General features: G+C 47.1%; 1 protein-coding gene across 1 annotated transcript in view; it reads left to right on the top strand.

The window, feature by feature from the left end:
• Positions 1-24,417, top strand: part of SCN10A (sodium voltage-gated channel alpha subunit 10) — a 72,727-nt gene that overhangs the window by 32,284 nt on the left and 16,026 nt on the right. The window contains exons 12-20 of the mRNA XM_057704608.1: positions 1,999-2,107; positions 4,205-4,443; positions 7,059-7,232; positions 13,140-13,499; positions 15,486-15,932; positions 17,275-17,412; positions 19,041-19,164; positions 20,176-20,330; positions 23,345-23,518. Coding sequence (XP_057560591.1) covers positions 1,999-2,107; positions 4,205-4,443; positions 7,059-7,232; positions 13,140-13,499; positions 15,486-15,932; positions 17,275-17,412; positions 19,041-19,164; positions 20,176-20,330; positions 23,345-23,518 — 1,920 coding nt within the window. The remainder of the gene's footprint in view (positions 1-1,998; positions 2,108-4,204; positions 4,444-7,058; positions 7,233-13,139; positions 13,500-15,485; positions 15,933-17,274; positions 17,413-19,040; positions 19,165-20,175; positions 20,331-23,344; positions 23,519-24,417) is intronic.

Here is a 24,417-nt window from a genome sequence, read left to right as displayed (position 1 = left end):
CAACAGTTTGCCAAAATGCACAAATTAAGCAACAGTGACTAACTGGTCAGCGCTCTTAATAGAATAATCACAGAGTGTAATGGCAAATCAGGGACTCCTCACTGGATTGGAGCTGTGATTTAATTTAAGCTCTCCCTCCAGCTTCAGTAATGATGCTTCTGGTGTTTGTTTGCTTTGTTGGTTTGTTTGTTTGGTTTATTTTTTTGCTCTCTGGCCAGCCCAAGACACAGAGTGGTTTGTGAACAGACTTGCAAGCTGCCCATTATATGGCTCTAGTGACCTAGATAAGTCTTACAGAGTTACCTTAGCTTCGTCTCTGACTGGTTGCATGGGATTCAGGGTCCCTGAAAGAAACAGATGAACCACTGCAGTGGGCAAGTGGAGAGAGTTTATGGAAGTATTTACAGAGGTATGTGCTGGGCTCAGGAGCTAGGAAGGGGCAGTGAGGCACCAAGAAACTAGCCACAGTGGGAAGCTGTAAGAAGCCTAGGCTGAAGGCGTGATGGATAGGACAAGAGCCCAGCAAGACCTGCCCCTTTATGGAGAAGCTGCCTGATAGTAGGTGGTCCAGCCACAGCCCAGCAGGGAAGAAGCCAGCTGGCAGACAGCCAATTCCTCTCTCTTCCCAGCCTCTGATCTCCTGTCTGTGCCTCCCTCTGGCCAAACCTGACCAGAATCAGAGGGTGAAGGTGGTGCATTTGCCCAGGTCAGCCTTCCCGGGTACAGAGCAGGACAGAGATGGTGGAGGGCAGTTCTCAAAGGGTCAACAGAGAATCACCAACCCAGAGTCCTCAAGTCGAAGCCTGGCTGTGGGGCCATCTTAGAGGGGGCCACGCTAGAAAATGCCTCATTCAAGAAACCTTGTTATTGCGCTGAGGATTAGCACTTTTCTGGATATTCCAGCCTTGATTCACTATAGTGAAATTATCTGGCTAGTGCAAGATTAACTCTTTAAGCCCTTCCATGTCACATGGACCTGAACTTCAGTCACAGCTATGCCATTTACCAAGTGAGTCACCTCCTCAAGTCCCTTAAATTCTTCAAACCTCCATGTCTCCCCTTATATAAAGGTTTCTAAATGGCTGAAGGGTTAATGGAATCACAAAGTGCCTTCATTTATATACACATCTGATCAATGACAGCAGTAGATGCTAGAACCTTTTGTTGAGTCCTCATGGTTGAGAACTTTCTAAACTTTTTTATATGTACTATATACCTATGAGCTTCATCTATAGCAAGGACTTAATAAATGCTTATTGAATTTGGATTCTGAATGGTTTGTGCAGTGTTGAGTCAGCTACAGTGGGCCTAGGACTCCCACCATCCTGGGTATGTGTGTGTCTAGAGTTAGAGGCCTAGCACAGAACCCAGACAGAACTTCCCATGAAAGGCTCAGAGAGGGAAGAGTCAAAAGGATTGAGTCAAAAACTAAGACCTGGACAATCAAGACACACAAATATTCCCTCAGAAAGAGACAGACCTTGTTGAATTGGAATAGGTCATATGTTGGGGAGAGAAATGGGCCGCTTAGGAGGGAGGTCAAGGAAGCCTATCGTGGAGTAGGAATTCTGTGTAAATGTCATACGCGCAACCTGGCAGAAGTCCAATAATGACTGCCTGGCCCGATGCCCCTGCAACTCCCACCACCCTTTGATAGAAACCCCAGAGACCCTTGAGGCAGCCCCATCCTCACCCTGGTACCCAGGTACCTGTCTTAGGGCAGGAGTCTGCAAAGCCTCAGGTGAGCCCAGGTCATCTGTTAGCTATGAACCCAGGCTGTGGTTGCACCTCAGCTCCGTGTCATGTTCCTTACATCTGAGCTTTTACCCCAGATTCATGGAGCAGCCCCTTTACTCTAAGCACGACTGCAGAGGATCGTAGCTTCACTGGGCAGCTTGCAACCACCGGAGACAGGCCAATAAGAGGCTGAGTGATCAGTTTTTGCTACTGAAGACTTTGGTTTGGGGGAGTGTCCTGACTCTGTTTGTGTCCCAGCAGGCATTTGATGCAGGACAGAAGACTTACTTGACAGCAGACTGCTTGAACGAACCTTTCCGAGCCCAAAGGGCAATGAGTGTTGTCAGTATCATGACCTCCGTCCTCGAGGGTAAGTATTGCTCATTGGAACTTCTGTTCACTGTGCCATGATGAGTCCCCATATGAGCAGAAGATGGGATGCCCCAAACCTGTGTCAAAGGGCACCCATCTCTGTGTCCTGGGATCGTAAATACTCCTCTTTTTTACGCCCTTGTTCCCATTACCCTTTATCAATGTGGTTTTTAAAATGTGGATCAATTTTCAAAAACAACAGAATCAAATGAAGAAATGTTGTAATTCATTTCTTGTTCAAATTAAAACTGCTTCATATGTATTCACAAAACTAGATTTTAAAAAGTGATCCAGCAGACACTGCACAATTTCAAGCTACCACTCAGGTATGCAAGAAATTTAGCAGTCTTTAATTTTCAAACATGGAAAAATTGTTCCAACGTGTTTCACGGCTGTAACTTTTACGGTTATAACCTAATTTCTGTCTCCAGCTCATGCTGAACGTTAGAAGGCAATTTAAGTAAATTAATCATTCAGTTTAACTAAATCCTTGTCAGTTCAGGGTTCCATCAATCAGGTGGGAATCCACTCAGTCTCCCCAGGGATGGATCCAAAGTCTAACTGCTTACACCAAGCCAAGGGGTAGAGAAAGAGAATGGCCACCTGGCTCTCCAGTTCCAAAGAGCATGGCTACATCCTTGCCACCCTGAGTGTAAGATCTGCCTTTTTATCCAGGCTTTCTTTTGCTTCAGGGTATGGAAAACATGGCCTTAGTCATATCCAGTTATTCATCTCCTCTGGACAAATTTAAAATGTCCTGCGCTGGAGGAGAGAGACGGGAGCTTGGATGTTGGTGTATCCCTGAGAAGGTGCCCTGAGTGCTCTCCTCCCAGCCCTGGGCTGAATTCTAACCACAGGGGAGGGCATAGTGGGCAACAGACAACAGCAACAAAAATGTTTGAGGGATTTGGAAACAGTGGCAAACTGTGCCTTACTCTCTAGGCGAAGCCAGAGGTGGCAAGTCTCAGAGAGAGACCCTCTTGCCTGCATGATACAGAAACCGTAGGGTAGAATGGGCTGGTAATGTACCTGGGTAGAGAAGGCCTGAGGCAGCCTCAGAGGGTGCCCTGTGACCCCAGCATGACAAGAGAGTATCTGGATGCTCACCTTGCTCCCGCTGAAGGCTGCAGAAGGAGATGAGTGAGAGGCAAAGAGGGAACAGCCATCTCCAAGGCTCTCCCACCAGCGACCAGATGGAAGCATTGATGACTCAAGTGAAATACACTTGGCAATGACTTAGGACCAGCTCAACCCTCCGCCAGCCTTGAGCTCCACCAGAACTCAGACACAACTTCAGATAATAAAGTAGTAACAGACGTTGAATTAACCAAAAATAAAGTCCCCTGGTTGGAGACTTGAAGTATAAACTGAATTCAGTTATGGGAGAAAAAACCCTTAAGCTACATTTCTTGCATACCTGAGTTTGTGTTTTGAGAAATGTGTACCTATTGCAGTAACAACAGCGTTGTTGTTATTTTTCCTCATGGATGACTGTGTAATAATTACTCATCAGCAGTGAGTGAGGATTAGAGAGGAGGAGGAGGGAGAGGTTGGAGGAGAGGGGAGGTGGAAACGTTGCTCTGGAAGATTGAAGGACTGAAATGGAGTAATACGGCAGGATTTCTGGGCAGTGACACGCTGGGACTAGTCAACGTGGTTGTGGATTTTTTCCAACCAGGTTCAGTTGGTTGGGCACAGGTACAGATTTGTCTGAGCATTGGGTTCATCCAGAGTTGGGGTTTTGCCAGGCAAGTACGATGGAGTGGGGAGAGGGCAAGAAGTGAGGTGTCTTCAAGGGATTATAAAGAGGGGTGGACATGAAATCTAAGCTGGGTAAGTTGAGAAGCAAAGACATGACCTATGCAATGGGTAGTTAACAAGTGTATGGTCCATGGTTTGGAGGACTGAATGGGGACCGAGGTTGGGTTGCACTTGCTAAATTACAGGGGCTCGAAAAGAAGGAAGAGGGTGAGTGCTGAAGTGGAGATGGGTGGTGGTAGTTATTAGTAATGACAAGGTCTAGGGGATGGCCATGGGGTGGGGGTCTGGGTCCATGTCTGGCTGACAGCTCTCATTGACCATACCTGTGATGCAGAACTCGAGGAGTCTAAACAGAGGTGCCCACCCTGCTTGATCAGCTTGGCACAGAAGTATCTGATCTGGGATTGCTGCCCCACATGGGTGAAGCTCAAGACGCTTCTCTTAGAGATTGTGATGGACCCTTTTGCAGAGCTCACCATCACCCTGTGCATCGTGGTGAATACCATCTTCATGGCTATGGAGCACTACGGCATGAGCCCCACCTTCGAAGCCATGCTCCAGATTGGCAACATTGTGAGTGCCCTGGCAGCCACTGCCCGTGCCGTCAGGGCTGGGGGGCTCTGGATGGGGTGGCAGCATGCCCTCATTCATTGCAGTGTTGATCTAGCTGGCTGAGAGCAGTGTGGGAGATGTGTAGATACCGAGTGTAGGAAGTCAAGCCTGGAGGAGCAGGCTGAGCGGCTGGGAATTGCTTTGGGATGAATGAGCACAGGAAAGTGGACCGAGAGAGTCCTGACCTAGGAGCAGCCAGCTCCCCCTTTACAGAACTTTGGACAGCCACCTGAATTCTCAGGATTGCAGCTGCCTCTACCTTGAAATGATGATCAATGCCATTTCCCATGTAAAGACAACCTATGGACTTGCAAATTTCCTTCCAATTTTACTGCTTTTGTGACTGCAAAACACAGTGGCAGTGGGTTTTCAAATGCTGTCATTTAAGAGCAGAAAGGGTGGGGGAGGGAGGGGAAGATAACGAGAGGGAAGGAACATGGGACCATGGTTGCTGTTGTCACAAAGACGTCAGGGAGTCAGAACTTTCTAAAAATCTGGTTCAGACAGGACTTTCCTTTAAATTTTCCTCCAACCTTTTTAGTATTATTTTCTTTTAACAAGATAAAATCCATACTGGATTTCCCTACATGCTGAGTAAAGTATCAGACTCAGAGGAGAACTGTCCTCAGCCTGTGCCCCCACAGGAACAGTAACAATAGCCAACTTTATTTGACCACCTACTCAAGACCACACATGGCCTCAGATGCTTCTCATGGGTTATCTCATATTTTCACAAAAATCCAATATGGTAGGTACTATTATTATGCCCTTTCACAGATGGAAAAATGGAGGCACAGGAGGTTAACTGATTTGCCCAAAGTCCTAGAGGTGAGCAAGTGGCAGCATTAAGATTTGAACCCAGGCCAACTGACTGCGAAGCTCATACCTCTCAACTCCTGGCTGCTAAACCCTTTCACAGGACCTGCTAGTGTGTGTGTGTGTGTGTGTGTGTGTGTGTGTGTATACATGCACACAAGAAAAGCAGAAGCCTGGAAGGTCAGGGTCCTGCCTCCATGTCCACACCAGTGTTCACTCCACTGCAGATAGCTTACTAGGTCCACCAGGACCATACAGCTCTTCTAACTCCTTGTAGGCTGCAGACTTCGGTAGAAGGAGGGGGTCCCAGAGGAAATGTGACTACTCTTCTCTAGGAATCTCCTCCTTTCCCAGAATCCAGGGGTATGAAAATGATGCCAGTAGGTTCTGAGACATTGTGGAGTCAGCATGACTTAGGTTTCAGCAACACCTGGGCTAAGAGGACACATTCTATTTAAAGTTGATATGAAAAGGGGAAATGGAAAGAGAAGGGAGAGCTTATTGCCAAGAAGTCATCATAGACCCCAAAGGGTCGTATGGAAGAGACCTCTGAGCCCACACCTAATTTTACAGTTAGAGAAGTTGAGGCAAGAAAGACCAAAGGCCTTTACTGCTGTGACAGAGACCAGTGCCATTTTTTTAAAAGAAAGGCAGGCACTGTGTGGTGCTTATGATGAGTCAGGTGCTTTGTAAGTGTTATCTCAGCATCACAACAGTGCTACCAGGTTAACACCACCCTCACAGCCCAAAAAAGAGCATTAAGACTCAGAGAGGTTAAGTATCTTGGCCAAGGTAGCACAGGTGGTGAAGGTGGAGCCAGAGGTGACCCAGGTGTCCTGAGGGCACAGGACCTCACACCCTCCCCCGCAACACTGGCTTGCTTATGAAAGGCACTCAGTAGATGCACCTCCTCACAACTGCAGTCTTGTGGCACTAGGCAAGTCCCTCAAATTCTCATTCATTTCCTTCTCTGTAAAAGGAAGGCAACCGCTTCTGTTTCCCAGGCTGGCAAGAAGCTCTGATGAGAGCAAATGAGAGAAAAATACCTGACTCTGGTCTTTGGTTTTTCCCTTACCTGTCCGCCTTCACTGCTGACTGTTGTGTGATCTGAGTCTGGCCCTGACATCTCTCAGTGTCAGATTTCTGTCCTGTTTAAGACCATTAAAGATACTCAGAGCTGAAAGAATCTTAGAGAGAATGTATTATTATTGTTCTTGCTAATAGCTATTATTGATTAATGAGGTACTATCTGCCAGGACCTTTGCTAAGAACTGCATATGCATTATCTCACTCAAAGCCCATTATACAGATAAAGAAATTGAGGTAGAGAGGATGCACTCCTTGTCCAAGCTTATATAAGCTAGGAATGGTTGAGTTGGCGTTTTTATTCTGGGTCTGTGTTGCCCCTGCTTTTAAACTACTAAACCAGGTTGAGTTCTCATTTATGCAATTATATAATAATTATTATCCTAATGATTACCCACTTACTCCATGTCCAACACCATTCAAACGGAAACACCGAAGCATGGAAACACTAATGTGTGTTCCCTGTTCAGAGATTTCTCTATGCTGCCACACTGAGGGTTCCCATCCCTAATCCTTCAGGAGCCCACAGATAATACAGAAACTGGATTAAAACGAGGTAAAGGGACTTGCCACTTGATAAACAAGACATTTCCCCCCTGCCCTATTTGTCACTGCCCCCCCGCCCCGCCAATCCCACAGACCCTGCTGAGATAGATCCCTGTTTCTGTCTGCAGGTCTTTACCGTGTTTTTTACTGCTGAAATGGTCTTCAAAATCATAGCCTTCGACCCCTTCTATTACTTCCAGAAGAAGTGGAACATCTTTGACTGCATCATCGTCACGGTGAGCCTGATAGAGCTGGGCACGGCCAGGAAGGGGAGCTTGACGGTGCTGCGGACCTTCCGCCTGGTAATGTGCTCTCTTGCCGACTTGGGGAACCCCCACCCCGACATCCAGGGAGGCGCCTGCTGGAAAGACACTCTGTTCTTTGGGGACCCCACCAGCCAGTTCCATCTTCTTCTTTGGTCCCTGTGGGAGGAGGCAGGTCATGGCTCCTGAGAGCTGGAGACTTGGTGCTTTGCACTTACTCAAATTGGGGGCATGCCTTCACCTCTCCAGGCCTGGGTCCCCTCATCTGCACCAAGAGGGGACTTCCCAGCATCCTCTTGTTCTCTTATGAAATAGCAGTAAATGATAATCATAGCAACTACTGTTTCTTGAGCTCTGACAATGCGTGAAGCACAGGAGCTAAACCCTTGTCATAACACATCTCATTTTATGCGGACATCACCCTGAGAGAGTTGCTTTACTCTCCCCACAGATAGATGAGGAAAACTGAGTCAGAGTGATTAAATGATGGCCCAAAGTCTCCCTGCGGCTGAGTGAGCCTCAGACCTGCATGTCAAAGCCAGGCTGCCTGACTCCAGAGTCCCAGCTTCTCTGGTCCTGAGGAGGTCATCCTCTGATTCCCTGGGTCCCCAAATCACAGCCCCAATGTCTCATCCACCTCAAAAACTGCCTGCTACTCGCCTCCCGTCCTAGCTCTTCTCCCAACTCAGCTCAGGGACGCCCTCTACAGGATGGGTTCTGCTATTCTTAACAAAAGAGATGTCCCCTTGATGCCTGTCTCCGTATGGCAAGTTACCCACCTTGTTTTATTTTTTCAAGAATATTATGGCCTCTGCACTTCATTTTAGAATCAATTTGCCAAGTTACACACCCACACATACAGAAAATTGTAGGGTTTTTTTTTCTATTGGGACTGCAATAATTTATAGATCAGTTTAGGAAGAAATGTAATCTTCAAGTTATGGAGTCTTCTGAGCCATAAAAATGGCACACAAATCCATTTATTTCAGTCTTTCAATAGTTTTATAATTTCTCCATAAGGAACTTCCTGTATATCTTTTGTTAGATTTATTCCTAGATATTCCCTAGTTCATTATGCTGTTTCAAATGATATCTCTTTTTAAATGTTCTTTTCTGGGGTTTGGGTTTTGTTTTTGTTTTGTTTTGCTAGCATTTTGCTATTTAATATTTTTGGATCCAGATAGTTCTCTTATTAATTCTCAGGATTTTACTATGGAATCTTTTACATTTGTTAACAGAACCATATCATATGCAAATGATGAGTTTTGTTTCTTCTTTTCTAATGCTTATACCATTTGGTTCTTTTTATTACATTGCTGTGCTGGTTAGGACATCCAGTACACTGTTGAAAAGATGTGTTAATAGCAGACATTTTTGCTATTTTCCTGATCTCAAAGAAAATGCTTTCAGTATTTCAGCAAGTCTGATATTTGTGGCAGGTCTCTAAAAAATTTTTTTTAAAAAACCCCTTTATCAGTTTAGGAAGTTCTCTTTTGTTAAGGATATTAATGATGAATGGATATTTAATTTTATCAGACAATTGTTCTGCATAATTAAGACAATCACATGATTTTCTCTAATCTGTTAAAGTGGTGAATTATACGAATTGATTTTCTAATGTTAAATCAACTTTGCATTCCTGGGATAAACCCAACTTAACCGTGATACATTTTTTAATACATTGGAAGATTCAGTTTGCTAATAATTTTTAAAAAATTTTTGCATCCATTTTAATGGGTAGTATTTGGCCTGTAATTTTCCTTACTTGCATTGTCCTTGCTAGGTTTTAGTATCTAGGCATCAAGGTTATGCTAATATCCATAAAAAGAGGTAAGGGGTATTCCTCTTCTTCTACACCCAGTCTTTGGGTAAGATTGGAATTATTATTTCTTATAAGTTTGGTAGAATTCACTAATTAAGCCATCTGGAAGTCAAGATTTTTCATTACTGATTTAATTTTCTTAATGGCCGTGAAACTAGTCAGATTTTCAATTTCTCAAATGGTTTTGGTAAGTTATATTTTTCTAAAAAATTTTCCTTATCTAAATTTTTAAGTTTATTGACATAAAGTTCTATATGCTATGCTGTTACCACTTCATGCTCCATATTGCCTGTACTTATTTTATCTTTTTCTTTCTTTAAAAATAGTGATTTGTGCTTTCTCTTATCTATTTTTATTAGTCTTGCCAAAGATCATCAATTTTATTAGTCTTTTCAAAGGACCAGCTTTTAGCTTGTTGATCCCCTCTACTTCATTGATGTTTTCTATTTCAATTAATCCTGCATCTTATCTTAACTGCAGCCTCCATTGTACATATTTTATTCTTTACTAACTTCTTAAGATGGAATTTTCAACCTATTTTCTTTTCCAATATATTCATTAAACATGTCAATTTCCTTCTACGAACTGCTTTAATGTGTAGAGTTTTCCTTATTGTTTGGTTCTAAATATTTCCTAATTTCAAATTTGATTTATTCTTTGAGGTTAATTAGAAGCATGGTTCTTAATTTTGAAACGTATGTGGTATTTCTAATTCTCTTTATGCCATTGAGTTCTAGCTTAATTGTATTATACTCAGAAAACATACACTGTATGATTTTAATGCTTTGAAATGTATTGATAACCTGCCTTTGGCTCAGTACAGTGAAAATGTTCCTTACACACTGGAAAAGAATGTGTCTTCTGCAATTGTAGGGTGCAACACTCTGCATATACATATCCGTTGGGTAGAGAAAGTGCATTGTGTGGTCCGGATATTCTATATCCCTGTTTATTTTTGTCTGCTTGTTTTAGCAATTACTGAGACAGTAGTGTACAAAAATATCTTTCACTATGATTATGGCATGGTCTGTTTCTCCTCAGGGTTCTATCTTGAGGCTATGTTATTAAATGCATACATATTTTAAGTTATTATACCTTCCCAGTAGAGTGAAACTTTTATCAGTAAGAATTGACCTTCTTTATCCCTAGAAATGCTTTTTCCTTAAAAATCTCTTGCCTGATAGTAATTAAACAGCTCTGCTTTCTTTTAGTTTAGAATTTGCCTGATATATCTTTACTCATCCTTTTACTTCCAGCCTTTGTGTATCTTTGAGATTTTTACATGTCTGTTGTAAATACTATGCAGTCAAATTTTGGATTCTTATTCAGTTCTGACAACCTACTCTTTGTCTTCTAACCAAAGCATTTAGTCCACTTATTTTATTGTGAATACTGATATATTTGGATGTGTCTATCATTATATTCTGGGGTTTCTATTAGCTTCCTCTGTTCTAGCATTTTTGTTCTCTCTTTTCTTGGTTTATTTTGGACTGTTTGTTTTCCTTTGTTCCATTTTCCTCCTTTGCTTACTCTGAGATCTAAAGCAGTGTACTTTCCTCAACCTTCAAGACTCTAAACTTCTGGATTCTTTATTTTATTATATTAAAGTAGAGTTGATTTGCAATGTTGTGTTAATTTCTGCTGTAGAGCAAAGTGACTCAGTTACACATTAAACTTCTGGATTCTGTTTCCTTTTATTTCTTATCAATCAGCCAAATATTCCCTGAGCTCATCTCTTTCTTGTACCATCTTGACAAATGTAACCAATTACAACCGGCACATGATACTAAGGTTCTGTTTTACAGACCCTTCACCTAGGGCTGCTAGCTCATCATCTGCCCCAGAATTGTTGCAGGCAATCATTTTGCCCCTGCAACACAGATTTAACACTTCCCAAGCCTTCTTCTGTCAATTTCCTTGTTGTCTACCACGTGACCACTAAGCCAGTGCCACACATCTGATGTTGTTGAAATGGCTCTCTGCAATGTACCAATTTCTACATTACTCAAGAGAAGTACAACTAGTTGCAATGACAATCTCTAAATCTGTGAGTTAACATAGTAGAGGTTTATGTTTACAGCATATTCAGTGCTGGTTGGGAAGCTCTCCGGTTTGTCTGCTCCAAGTAGTGACTCGGCGACTCAGGATGGCGTGATGTCACCATCTTCCGTGGGTGGCCTCCATGGTGGCCATGGGAGGGGAAGAGAAAATGCATGATGTTTTATGGTTCTGCCTGAAAGTAGTATACATTACTTCTGTCTCCATCTCAATACCATCAGCCGGAACCCAATAATATGACCTCAAGTATTTGCAAGTAAAGCTGAAAAACAGTCTTCCTTTGTGTCTGAGAGGAGTAAAAGTGAATGGTGACCATATAGCTGGTCTCTGCCCTACCCTGTGAGACTTTACTGTTGTGTCCACTCAGTGTTTGTTAAGATTCACTCTCATACTTAGCACTTCCTTGTTCTTTATCCATTCTTGCATATAGTACATTCCTTCTGGGATGACTTTCTTTCTGCCTGAAGTACATCATTTAGAATTTCTTTCAGTGAGTGCCTTCTGGCAGTATCCTCTCTGAGTTTTATCTAAAATTTGCAGTTCAGTTTTCCCTTGTCTTGAGAGAGATTTCTTATGGGATCTTGCCGTAATGGTGGGAGAAATTCCTGTTATACCGTCTACCTTATGCAGCCCTGGGATGTGTCCCCTGCTTGCTATGCCCCGTGAGACCATTAAAACTTATAATCAGATTCACTCAGTTTTGCAAATGTCTTCAGAGAAAAGTTGATTTCAGCAATCTGTTTGTATCTCTGAATTCCCATGGTTATTTAATTTTTGGCTAAAGAATTACTTTATTGACAGATCATCAATGTGCTTAAGATTTTATTATCTAGCATTTTTAGTAACTTTTTGATGGAAAGGGGAACCCAATATAGTCTACCATATAACTCTGTCTTCTGATACACTTCACAAGTTCAAGGCCTATTTCATCACCAAGTGGTGACCTCCTTAGTAGAGGACAGATATTACAATTACCTTGCATTCTATTCCAAAAGTAAAGCATCCTCATTAAAGTAAGTTCCAGATTAGATCCAAGGTGAACACAGACCCACCCCCCCATCACATAGGAAAATAGGTGTGGATAAGAGGATTAAACCCTCTCCCTTGGGACTTATTGCTGTGTGGGGTGATAAAACTGCTGCTACTCTGTCCAGCCCAGCATCCCAGCACCTTGGCCAGAGCCTGGCTCTTAGTAAGTGCTCCATAAATACCACGGGACAGCTGAGCTCACATGTTTCTTTCTAACAAATTAGAGAACCACACAAATGTATTTTTAAATGTTTAGACATCTTTATGCATGGTGCTTTTGTTCTCTTGTGGGACTTAGCACATTTGGGTTTACAGTGAAGTCTTTCTGGGTCTTTGCCTTATCTCTGCAACTAAACCACTAGTTCCATGAGGACAGGAGCCCGTATACCTCTCTCTACATACCTCACAAGCTAGTATAGTGCCATGTACGTGCATGGCTGGTGTTCAACAAAGTAGGTAGATTGGTTGGTCAGTTGAATAAACATATGAATCCTAAGTTCGTGAAATCACAGATACTTGCCATTTCAGAGTTGGGGGGGGCGGTAAAAGATGTTGTTCACAGCCTTAGGATGAGAAATGCCCTAAGGTGAGGGTTAGTCAGTACCTCTCAAATGCAGCGGGTCGTGCCCTACCTGCAGGAGGCTAGCCTCTCTTCAGGTCAGAGGTGGGCTCTTCTCACACATTTATGAGCTCCATCATACCCTACTCCACCCCACAGAATAGATCTATATTCAGGAGGCTTGCGGCTACAGAACAGAGCACATGCCACAAGACTACCACCCCTGTGTGAGACCCCTGACTTTGCCACAGTCAATGAAGCACATTAGTACATAGGGACTGCAGAGGGTTGGTCATATTTTTGAGTCACCGGTGACACAGGAAGAAAGGTCTCTGAAAGCAGCTTCCCAGGATCAACCCATGTTAATGGAATGAGCTGCCTCGTGCTTTTCCCAGACCTTTGGTTTCTGGCCAAGATTTGAGATGAAAGGTGATGGAAGCAGCTGCCAGGACCTGACACGATCTCTGTTTCTCCGCAGCTGCGGGTCTTCAAGCTGGCCAAGTCCTGGCCGACCTTAAACACGCTCATCAAGATCATCGGGAACTCTGTGGGGGCGCTGGGCAACCTCACCGTCATCCTGGCCATCATTGTCTTCATCTTCGCGCTGGTCGGCAAGCAGCTCCTCGGGGAAAGCTATCGTGACAAACGGCTCAGCATCTCGGCGCCCAACGAAGAGTGGCCGCGCTGGCACATGCACGACTTCTTCCACTCCTTCCTCATCGTCTTCCGGATCCTCTGCGGAGAGTGGATTGAGAACATGTGGGCCTGCATGGAAGTCGGCCAGAAGTCTGTCTGCCTCATCCTTTTCTTGACGGTGATGGTGCTGGGTAACCTGGTGGTGAGTGCGTGGGCAGTGTTCCCCTAGAAAGCGTTGCCATGGCACACGTCCTGCCCACATTGTACCTCCCTGACTGAAAAGCCTTCAAACTTTTCAAAGTCGTGTGGGACACATCGTAAGAACTGTCCATCGGGAGGCAGCTAGGATAAGCCCACGTGACAGAGCAGGAACGACCTGGTGTAGAATCCCAGCTCCACCTCTAGGAAACTGGGTGACCCAGCACAAGAGACAATCTCCCAAGCTTTCATTTCCTTAAAATCAAGAAAATAGTGCTTACTCATGGGCTTACTGGGAGAATTAAATTACAGGAACGACATACGCAAATTGCCTAGTGCAGTGTCTGGGCCATGGCAGGAAGTCAATAAATGGTAGCTGTGAGTTTTTGAAGAAAAACTTCCTTTCCCCACTCTAAGGGGTCTCAGACGATATTTCTGTGGGGGTTAGAGAGGGGAGTAGAATTACGCGGGTTCTAGCTAGGAGCAGGAGGGCAGGCACAATGGGACAAGAGGAAGGAGAGGAGCTGGGTCATGGACAACATCCAGCGTCTTGATGACAAGAAGAAAATCCATGTTTGGGGGGAGCCCCTCTGGAGGCCTTTCTCCCAACTGGCCACAGCACCCCCTCTCTGTCCCAGCCTGGCTCCTTGCCCTCAGCTTGTCTCCACTCCCTCAAGTTCTAGGTGGCCTTGTTCTCCCAGCCCTGGCCAGGGCTGGGGAGGGTATGATTTCTATGAAGCCCTTTTCTTTTTTTTTATTGAAGTGTAGTTGATTTACAATATTGTGTTAGTTTCAGGTGTACAGCATAGCAATTTGGTTTTTTTCCGTTATAGGTGATTACAAGATATTGAGTATAATTACCTGTGCTATACTGTAAATCCTTGTTGCTTATCTATCTTATGTATAGTAGTTTGTATCTATTAATCCCATACTCCTAATTTATCCGTCCCCCCCGCCCCCCACCTTTCCCCCTTGGTAATCACAAGTTTGTTTTCTATGTCTGTGAGTCTGTTTCTGTTTTGTATATAAATTCGTTTGTATTATTTTTTAGATTCTACATATAAGTGATATCATATAGTAATTTTCTTTCTCTGACATTTCACTAAGCATTATATTCTGTAGGTCATCCATGTTGCTGCAAATGGCCGTATTTCATTCTTTTTTACGGCTAATATTCCATTTTATATAAAACATCTTCTTAAGCCAGTCGTCTATTGATGGGCGCTTGGGTTGCTTCCATGTCTTCCAGGAGGCCCTTTCTTATTGCCCTGGAAATCAACCAACTTGAATTCTTTTCCCTTAAGAGTTTTATAGATAAGAGAAAGCGAAACCAAGAGAGGGGATGAAAAAAACAAATCCAGTCTCTCTCAAGTCTTTCCCACCAGGGTCCCTGAGCCAGAGGTGCCTTCTGCCTGCTCTCCCAGGGCGGTGGCTGGACGGAACTCCTTTTTTCCAGGCTGAGCTCCTCATCCCTGCAGAGTCACAGGGGCCCCTGACCCTGAGGCAGGAAGTTTGCCTCTCTGAGCACTTTTACATCCTCGTGCCAATTCCTCTTCACAACCACTCTGAAAGGTAGGGGGTCCCTGCTCCCTGCTTATAGGAGGAGGACATGAACTTGGAAGCAGCGAGGAGATGTGCCCAGGATTCCAGAATGAGCAATAGAACCCAGGCTATGGCTGATGAGGGTGGTCCTGGGGCAGGCCCGTGCCTGCTTCTCTTTTTGTTGCTGAATGTCCCTTTGCTCAGCAGTGGTGACCCTCCTCTATGGTGGAGGATGTGCTTCCGAGCCTTGTCTACGTGAAGCAGGTTGCCTGGTGCCTCCCCCAGGCTCCTCTCAGTTGCTGTCCATTCCCCCAAGAAGGAAAGCATCTTAGGTGGGCAAGGAGAGGTCCTGGTGTGGCTGTCCTGCCACCCAACTGCTAACCTGGTGGGCCATGGAGGGGCTCAGCTCATCGACTGAGTGATCTTCCTTTCCACGCCTTCTCTCCAGGTGCTTAACCTGTTCATCGCCCTGCTGCTGAACTCCTTCAGCACTGACAACCTCACAGCCCCAGAGGATGACGGGGAGGTGAACAACTTGCAGGTGGCCCTAGCGAGGATCCAGGTGTTCGGCCAGCGCACCAAGAAGGCCCTTCGCAGCTTCCTCAACCGGCCCTGCTTGCTCCCCTGGCCCAAGGCAGAGTCCCAGCTGGTGGTGAAACTCCCACTCTCCACCTCCAAAGCTGAGAACCACATTGCTGCTGACACAGCTGAGGGGAGCCCCGGAGGTCTCCTGGCTCCCAGAGGACCCAGGGATGACCACAGTGACTTCATCACCAATCCTAACATATGGGTCTCTGTGCCCATTGCCGAGGGCGAGTCTGACCTGGATGACTTGGAGGATGACGGTGAGGAGGATGCTCAGAGCACCCAGCAGGAAGTGATCCCCCAAGAGCAGGTGAGAGTTCTCCCATGGGACAGCCACAGGAAGCAGGGAGGGGCTTTAGGGCTGGAATGACCAGGGGCAGTAGGGAAATTTTGTTAAAGAGGTTTTCTAACCTCAGGGTTGGCACAGCCTTGAAGAGCCCCAGGCAAGCCAGGCGTAAGAGCCCTTCACGTAAGGAAGCACAGGCCATGCCAAGCTTTCTGGAGGATGTGGCATTTAAGCAGGGCCTGGAAGAAAGGGTCAGAATTCCCCAGGCAAGCAGGGAGCGGGGGCAGTGCCTGAGCCCCAGGCCACTTGGAGGTGCTTGAAATTTTCTTTTGTACAGCTGCCCCGTTTTCTCCGCTCAACCCAGGCTCTGTGCAGGAGATGCTAATACGATTCCCCTAAGAACAGGATGTTGTCCAAAAGCAAGGCTCGTCTCATCTTCACCAGCAGCCTAAAGAGCCCTGATCATTATGTGACTCATTCACCCAGCTTCTCCCGACAAGGGATGTCATCGGGAAATGACACTTATTCCTTTGGCACCAAAGAACTTAAAGCATATTTTTGGGTAATATATATATTTTTAAATGCTTCACACAGTTCCTTTCCACCTTAGGCTGATAAATCCACCCTCATTAACCTCTTCTCAACAACTCAGGGCATGCATGTCTCCACAATGGAGGAAGGCAGGGGTTCCTGTGGGACCCGGGGACACAGAGCGCTGCTGGCCAGGCCACTAAGTGGCCTCAGACAGCTGTGCTTTGAGTCTGAGCTCTTCCCTAGCCTCCTTCCCCTACAGCTGTCACTGCTCTTGTGTTCCAGCAGCTGCTGTTATCAGCTGTCATATTTTACATGCCTTTGTCTGGGTGACAGCCAAGGGCAGGGTGTCACCATCCCCAGCGTAAAGGACATGAACTCTGTGACCACTGTCTCCACTCAGAGTCATTTCCAATTACTTTGGGGGTTCTTGGGGTCCACAAAGGGCCAAGTTTGCTACCACACTGACCCCTGAACAAGTGGTAATGGTCATGGCTAACACCTGTGGAGCCAAGCACTACTTACAAAGTGCTTTGCAAGTAGGAACATCTTTAGTCATCAACGTAACCAAATGAAGTAGATCTTGCCTTGTCAAGTTTGCAGATGGGAAAAATGATCATAAGAGAGGTTAGGTAACTTGCCTAATGTCATGCAGCTTGTAAGTAATGACTCCAAGAGTCACACACAGCTCTGTCTGGCTGTATGTGTGAGTGTTAGTTGCATACATTAGGTCCTCGCTCCGGCAGGTGATGTTGTGCAGTATCTCTTCACAGGTGGAAGTGGTTAGCTGAGGGTGGGCCCAGGCACCCATGCTGGGACTTTCTCTCGCTGGCAGGAGCAGCTGCAGCAAGTCGGGAGATATGAGGACCACCTGCCACCCAGGAGCTCAGGTTCTGGAATGTCCTCTGAGGACATGGCTGCATACCTAGGTGAGAAGTGGAAAGACGAGGCTCCTGCTGAGGGCTCTGCAGAGGTAGGTATGTGAGGTTCCTGGAGAGGTTTAACAGTCTGCCGGACACTGACCAGGGGGATGGTGGGGGTGAAGGATGGGCGTGGGCGTGGGGTATTCCAGACTACACTCAGCTGCAGAGCCTCATGGCTCGTCTTGGGAATTTTTAAAGTCCTTCCAAACCTCTGGGCTGATTGGCATGATTTCACTGGGAAGAATGAGACTCCATAGACTGGGGGGTCGAGGACCAGTTCCTCAACCTCTCTGAGCCTCCCTGTCTCCATCTGGGAAGCTGAGTGGTAACGGCTACTTGGTAGGATTCTTTGGAAGTTTCCATGAGATGCTGCTTGTCAAATGTTTAGCTCCTGTCTGAAATGGAATAAGTGCCCAGAAAATGACAGCCAAGAAAAAAGGAAACAAAAGACAATGCACAGAGAAAGTTAAGTATCTTTCAGAGCCAGCAGATAAAAGTCGGAGTTGCTGTGGGTGAGGACGTCTTCCCCGTGACCACCCCCACGCCCGCCACCTCCCACCCCCGCTTTCTTTTGTCCACACTGTCTTCTCTGACCAAAACCAGACTGGTGCTGGGGAGAGGCTGTCTGTACTGAGTGGTGTACTGACAGGCCTTACATAGACTGAGCAGGAAGATCTTATAAGAGGTAAAAATAAACTTGGTGGTTTCATTACAAAGCTTTAAAGAAAACAAGCTACATTGAAAGAGGCATATCTAAAGATTTAGCATCTGTAATAGCACTGTATTAAATTCAAGAATTTAACTTGACACCTAGCCACTGAGTACCGATGGTGACAGGCACCGGGGAGGCAAAGATAAGGAAGACATAATTCATCCCAAAGTTATCAAGCCCACCAACTCGAGGAGTGCCAGCCACTGGCTGTGTGCCCCTGGGCAAGGCTGACCCAGCAGGGTGAGAGAAGAGAGTGGGATGAGAAGAGATTTGAGGGCCCTGGGTGAACACCAGCCTCTTGATTCCAACTGGGTGAGGGTTGCCATCTTCTACACGTGGACAACATAATCCTGCTGAACATTCTAAGGACTCCCCGGGCTAGTTTTCTCTACTCTGTGTTTTCTGTACACGACTGCTGGGTATTGTTTTTGTTTTTGTTTTGTCCATGACCCTGGCCAGGCAGGGAGGGGTCTGACAGTGACAGATGGGGACCCACCCCACCATCTGGGTCCATTAGCCAAGCGATCAGGTTTACGAATATGAGCGCAGCTTCAGCTCCTAATTGAATTCATCTGGAGACATTATAGGGCTGAAGCTGCCAGGAGGGCAGCAGGGCCCTTGCAGCATTGCTCCGTGATTAAATATTCAAGCCCAGCGAAGGCTGAGAGTCTTTATGGGTGTAATTACGGTGTCTCGGACCATCGCCAGCCCTCCATCAGGGGCCTGGAGGTTTAAAGCCTCGCACGGCTGAACCTCTGGGGCTCCACAGAGAGCATCGCTGTTCTGGGGCTCAGCTGGTGAGGTACCACAACAAAAGGGACACTGTGGTGGGTCCAGCCCCAAGGGGCTCTTGCCACATCTTGGGGCATCTTAGAGCTCTGGGCCAGTCGGACCTGCGGTGATCGTGGGCGGATTCACTGGGCGACTCAGAGAGCTGGGTTCACTGCCAGGGCTTCTGCCCTGCAGGGAGTGGACGACGTGAGCTCCTCGGAAGGCAGCACCGTGGACTGCCCGGATCCTGAGGAGATCCTGAGGAAGATCCCCGAGCTGGCAGATGACCTGGATGAGCCAGAGGACTGCTTCACAGAAGGTAGAGTGGCAGCCACAGCCCTCAGCCCCTTGACGTTCATTAGGGCCAGAATCCAGCGGAACCAACACTCATCTGGGCGCCTTGGTGTCTAGCACGCCGGCCTGGGGTGCACGGGAGACAGACAAGTAGTGCCCCTTGCTCCTCTCTCCCAGTCTTGAGGGCCCAGCATCAAACACAAATGCCAGACTCTCAGCAGCCGAGCAGTGGGATCTGCATCTCATGCCACGCCAGACATGGCAAACAGATGCTCTGCCTTCCTCCGCACCCTCGAAAACACCCCACTGAGCTATAAAGCAGCCCTCTTGAGGTTGAAAGGGAAAAGGTAGCCACCACCATAAACGTTCAATTTGGGACATAAAAGGACCCAGAGAAGGGCCATAATGCATCTGTGTCCCTCCATCTCCTGTGTGACTCTTAAAGGCAGAACCTGCGTCTTACGCTTCTTTTTCCTCAGTGTTTAGAACAGTGAGGCCCATTATATCCTCAATAGATATTTGTGCAATAAATGAACATAGACTTCATACTATGGAAGTAATTGTGGCCTAAATAATTAAACCAACCAACCAACCAACCAACCACTTCATTACGTTCTACTTTCACATGACCCTGGCCTGGGTTACCCCCAGGCCCCATCCCAGCCACACGGGGAGCCCCAGTTCAGCACAGGCTCAGGGCACAGCCTCTTAGACCCCCCAGGCCCAGGCTCCATGTCCTATCAAGCTTCCAGAGAGGGTGGGGTAAGGATAAGGACCATGCTGTCACCTGCAGGGAGGAAGATGCTTGGGGGGAGGTGAACGTGGGCAAGACCAGTGGTGGAGAGGGACACCTGAAGAGCAGGGTGGAGAGGCTGCCTGAAAGGGACCCGCTTCGCTCATATTCCAGGAAAGAATTCTTTTCCAAAAGAGCAGCAAGTGGATTTCCCAGCAGAGTAGTTTCCCTGCAGGGCTGGAGCCAAAACTTACCTCCTTTACCAGTAGGACATCACTCACCATCAGTCCCCTCTCCCCACAGGCTGCATGCGTCACTGTCCCTGCTGCAGAGTGAACAGCTCCAAGTTCCCATGGGCCATGGGCTGGCAGGTGCGCAAGACCTGCTACCGCATCGTGGAGCACAGCTGGTTTGAGAGCTTCATCATCTTCATGATTCTGCTCAGCAGTGGAGCGCTGGTAAGGGGAGGCAGGGTCCCTGCCCCAAAGCCCTCCAGGTGGGGTCTCCCACCATCCAAAGACCCTGGAGCTGCAGCACTGGGCTCCCCTGGCTCCTGGGCTGAAAGTCCCCAGCCTGTGCCTGGAAGGCGAGCTGTAGCCCAGCACGAGGGCTCCTCTTAGCAGGAGGGCATGATAGGTGTTTGAGGTGCCCCTGTCATAGCCTGCTACATCTGGCTGCATGGATTTCAAGCAGTGAGTGTATACATCCCACTTTATAGATGGGAAAACTGACACTCAAAGGGTTTATGGGACTTGTTCAAGTAGTGAGACCTAGCTTTGCCCTCATTTGATCCCCAAATCCCTGATTTTCCACCTTCTGACCTCTCAAGACACTGCCCTTTTCTGAGGGCCCAGTACAAAGAGGACCATCCTTCCCTGCCCTATCAAGCCACTTGCAAGTACCGCTATCACTCCCTTGAAGCTCATGGCAAATCATTACAACAGCACTTCTCAAAATTTAATCACCCGGGGAACTTGTTAAAAATGCAGATTCTGATTCAGTAGATCTGGGGCGGGGCCTGAGAATTTGCACCTCCACCAAGCTCCTATGTGGTGCTGACTCCGGTCCACAGCCACACTTTGACTAACAAGGCATTACAGTCCTGGAGATTCTGAGTTAAGAGACACTTCCTTGCTGGATGCCAAGCTTTGTAGGACAAGGAAGGATGTTTCTCTCTGCACCATGGTGTAGGCTCACTACGCAATCTCAACGAATCTTCCTAATGAACCAAGGTAGACGTAGACTCAGAAGGGGACCTGTCATCCTCAGCTGTCTACATTTTATGGATGAGAATGTCACAGGCCAAAGACGTGGAGGGACCCACCCAGGCTCCCAGGTCATTCATTAAAGGGACGACTAGCACCCCCCCCCTTGATTTGTGGTCCCAGTGTTTCCACTTGTCTTGCTCCCCGGGTGTCATTTGCTCCCTTAAAACAATTTACTGGCCATCTGGGCACCCACTTAAATGCCACGTTTCCAGGAAGGGAGCCCAAACTGCTCAGGGTGTTGTCTCAGCTTTAGGGAGGAGCGAAGGCAGATGAGAAGGTCTGATCTGAGAGGTGGAAGGAAAGCTAGGCCAGCGAGGGCACAGAGCCGAAGGAGAAGAGCCTCACAGAGAAAGCTGGCCTGCCCTCTTGGAGAAGGGTGGCAGCATCTGAGGGTGCCCACTGTCCCAGCACAGGGTGGTGACACCCCCCCCCATAGCAGTCTCAGCACAGTCCTGAGTGCAGAGGCCACACTGAAGGTCAAGGGGAGGCTAAGCAGTGCATTTGCCACACCTGCACGTCCCTCTATCCTGAAAATGATAATCTCCATTATTTGATGAGGACTAGGTGCTTTCTTCATCGTTTCCTTCCCTTCTCTCTCTCCTCCCCTTCTCCACTCACCCCAGCTGCTCCACCACACTCCCGGCAGGGAGCTCACATCCTGCACCAGCCACGGGCCCCGCCCCAGTGCTCTCCCTCCCCTCCCCATCTCCTTCCCCAAGGGCCTGAACTGGCGGGCACCAAATTTAGTCTTCCTTATGCTTTTACTTTGAGTATGTCTAAAAAAAATAGCATGAGTTTTTATCTGACAAAGTAATGAGCAAAAAAAAAAAAAAAAAAAAGACTTTGGAAATTATGGGAAAATGCAAAGAAAAAATATCACCCATTTTCCTATCACTCAAAGAGAATCTTACTTTGAAAACATTTTGGTGCACTTCCTTCCCATCTTTCTTATGCATGTAGTATATAAATGTTACAAAATGGAAGCCACGTTTGTGCATTCTGTAATTTCTCAGTAAATTTTCTCAATAATATGGTCCTCTTACCTCATTAAATGGCTGCAGTGTGACTAACCCCCATGCTCTCCTACAAGGCATTGAATATCCTATGTACACTCCTTTGGAAACGTTGGCTTGTTTCCTGTCTTAGGTCCAGCCTTAGAAGTAGAACTGGAAGCAGGAATTCTTGTGCAGCTTGTGGCGGGCATGCTCTGAGCTGGAGCAAGTGAAGGAAGTAGGAAAGCACAGGGAAAGGAGCTGGAAAAAGACATGGGTTCCCATGAAGCCCAGCCTCAGTCTGATCCCACGGGAACTCTGAAGCATAAAGGGCATCACAGAACTGTCCCACCTTGAGGCAAAGGGATGGTCAGACACTGGCTGCAGCTGCCCCCAGAGCAGAGATACAGTCTCTTAAGCCCAGGGACATGTCCTCAGGCAACGGGGGAACTCACCAGCCTTTAGCAACCAATGTTCACAGCAGCTGGGGATGGTCGCACTGGCCCCTTAAACAGGATCTGGGTGGGACACCAACAACATCTGGTGTATTTAGGATATACTCTTGAAGGCAGCATTGCTGGGTTTCTGAAACCTTTGAGTCGTGTTACCAAGTTGGGGTCCCAAAAAACTGAACCAGTTTTCACTCCGCCCAGCTGTATATGAGAGTAGCTGCTTCCCCACAGCCAAACTGACTGTGGGGTTCCCCCATCCCCATCTACTCCCACCCGTGCCTTTTCCTCTTCATCAGTCTGATAAAAGAGAAATGGCATCTTCTCTTCATTTGGATTTCCTTGATTACCAGTGAAATGCAGCATTCTTTTTCAGAGTTCATGGGCGAGTCTTACTTTCATTTTCGCGAACATCCTTTGTTGCTTTTATTTTTAAACCAAGTCACTGTTAGCAATCCCTTTGGTTCACTTCCAGATTCCAATTTGAGAAGGTTTCCTTTCTCACTTGTGTTTGGCTCCCCTGCAAAGTATAAGCAGGGCTGTGTGTCCCTACTGGCTCCGAGGAAGTCCTGGTTTGTATCTTGCAGGGCCTCCTCCACTACCCCACCCTACCTCCCCAGAGCAGAGAAAACAAAATGATGCAGGCAAGCTGGTTACCAAAGCTCTCTCAGGGCTGCGGGCAGGGCTGACTGGATCCTTCTCTGTCCCTGGGCCCCAGTGCTGTGCGTCTAGGCTGCCTACCATTTTGCTCCTTTCCTTCCAGGCCTTTGAAGATTTTTACCTTGATCAGAAGCCCAAGGTGAAGGCCTTGCTGGAATACACCGACAGGGTGTTCACGTTTATCTTTGTGTTTGAGATGCTGCTCAAATGGGTGGCCTATGGCTTTAAAAAGTACTTCACCAATGCCTGGTGCTGGCTGGACTTCCTCATCGTGAACGTGAGTGTCCCAGTGGGCCCTTGTGGGGTTTGGGGTCCTTTCCTTTGGCTGAGAGCTGCAGCTAGTGCAAAGGGAGCTCGAAGGCATGGCCTTCAAGGGTGACTCCAAAGAGAACTCTTAGCAAGGGGTCTGAGAATAGCCCTATATACCTGTGGTCCACGTAGGATCCAGGCAGTACATGATTCCAACAAAGCAGTGACACTTAGGTGAGTCTTCAGTTCCTAGGTCTCCATCCAGAAAGACCACTTACTACCCTCTGTATTTTATAGCCAGAGCAAGGTGGCACATGACCTTGCATCCACTGGCAGGGATTCTGAGGACTGCCCAGCACAGAGAACCTGCCCTCCTGCTGACTCAATGGTCCCCAGCACTGGCCGCACTTTAGAATCACTTGGCGAGCTCTTAAGAACACAGTGAACAAACACTACTCTTCCTAGAGATTCGGGTCTTACTGGTCCTGGGTGGAGTCCAGACATCAGTATTTTGTGAAAACTCCTGGGCATGTCCAACATGCAGATAGGATTGAGAACCACTGAGCTTAAACCACTGGTGTCTCCCCAGTGGCACTAAAAGGGGCAAAAGATCCCTTTGGAGAGGTGATGAGCTGGAGCTCATGTATTCAGATGAACATGTGGCCACTAGCCCTGCATTCGGGGATTTACCTCCCACACATTAAACTTGAGATGCCCCAAGGCTGTGAGGAGACTGTCCTCAATAAAGTCTCCTAAGAGCCCTCCCGGTCCCCAAAGCCTGGAGTGAGCTCCTCTTCCTCTTAACCATACAGTCCTCTACCTGTCCAGGCCCTTGCAGTCTTGGCTTTGCAGGTTGGCTGCCTGAGCTATTTGCTCACTGCTGCACATCTGAGGGTCCCCAAAGGCAGGGGGAGGCACGTGCTATGT

Source organism: Hippopotamus amphibius, chromosome 13, assembly GCF_030028045.1.
Source record: "Hippopotamus amphibius kiboko isolate mHipAmp2 chromosome 13, mHipAmp2.hap2, whole genome shotgun sequence".
Lineage (NCBI taxonomy): Eukaryota > Metazoa > Chordata > Mammalia > Artiodactyla > Hippopotamidae > Hippopotamus > Hippopotamus amphibius.
This window is presented reverse-complemented; position numbering and strand designations above follow the sequence as displayed.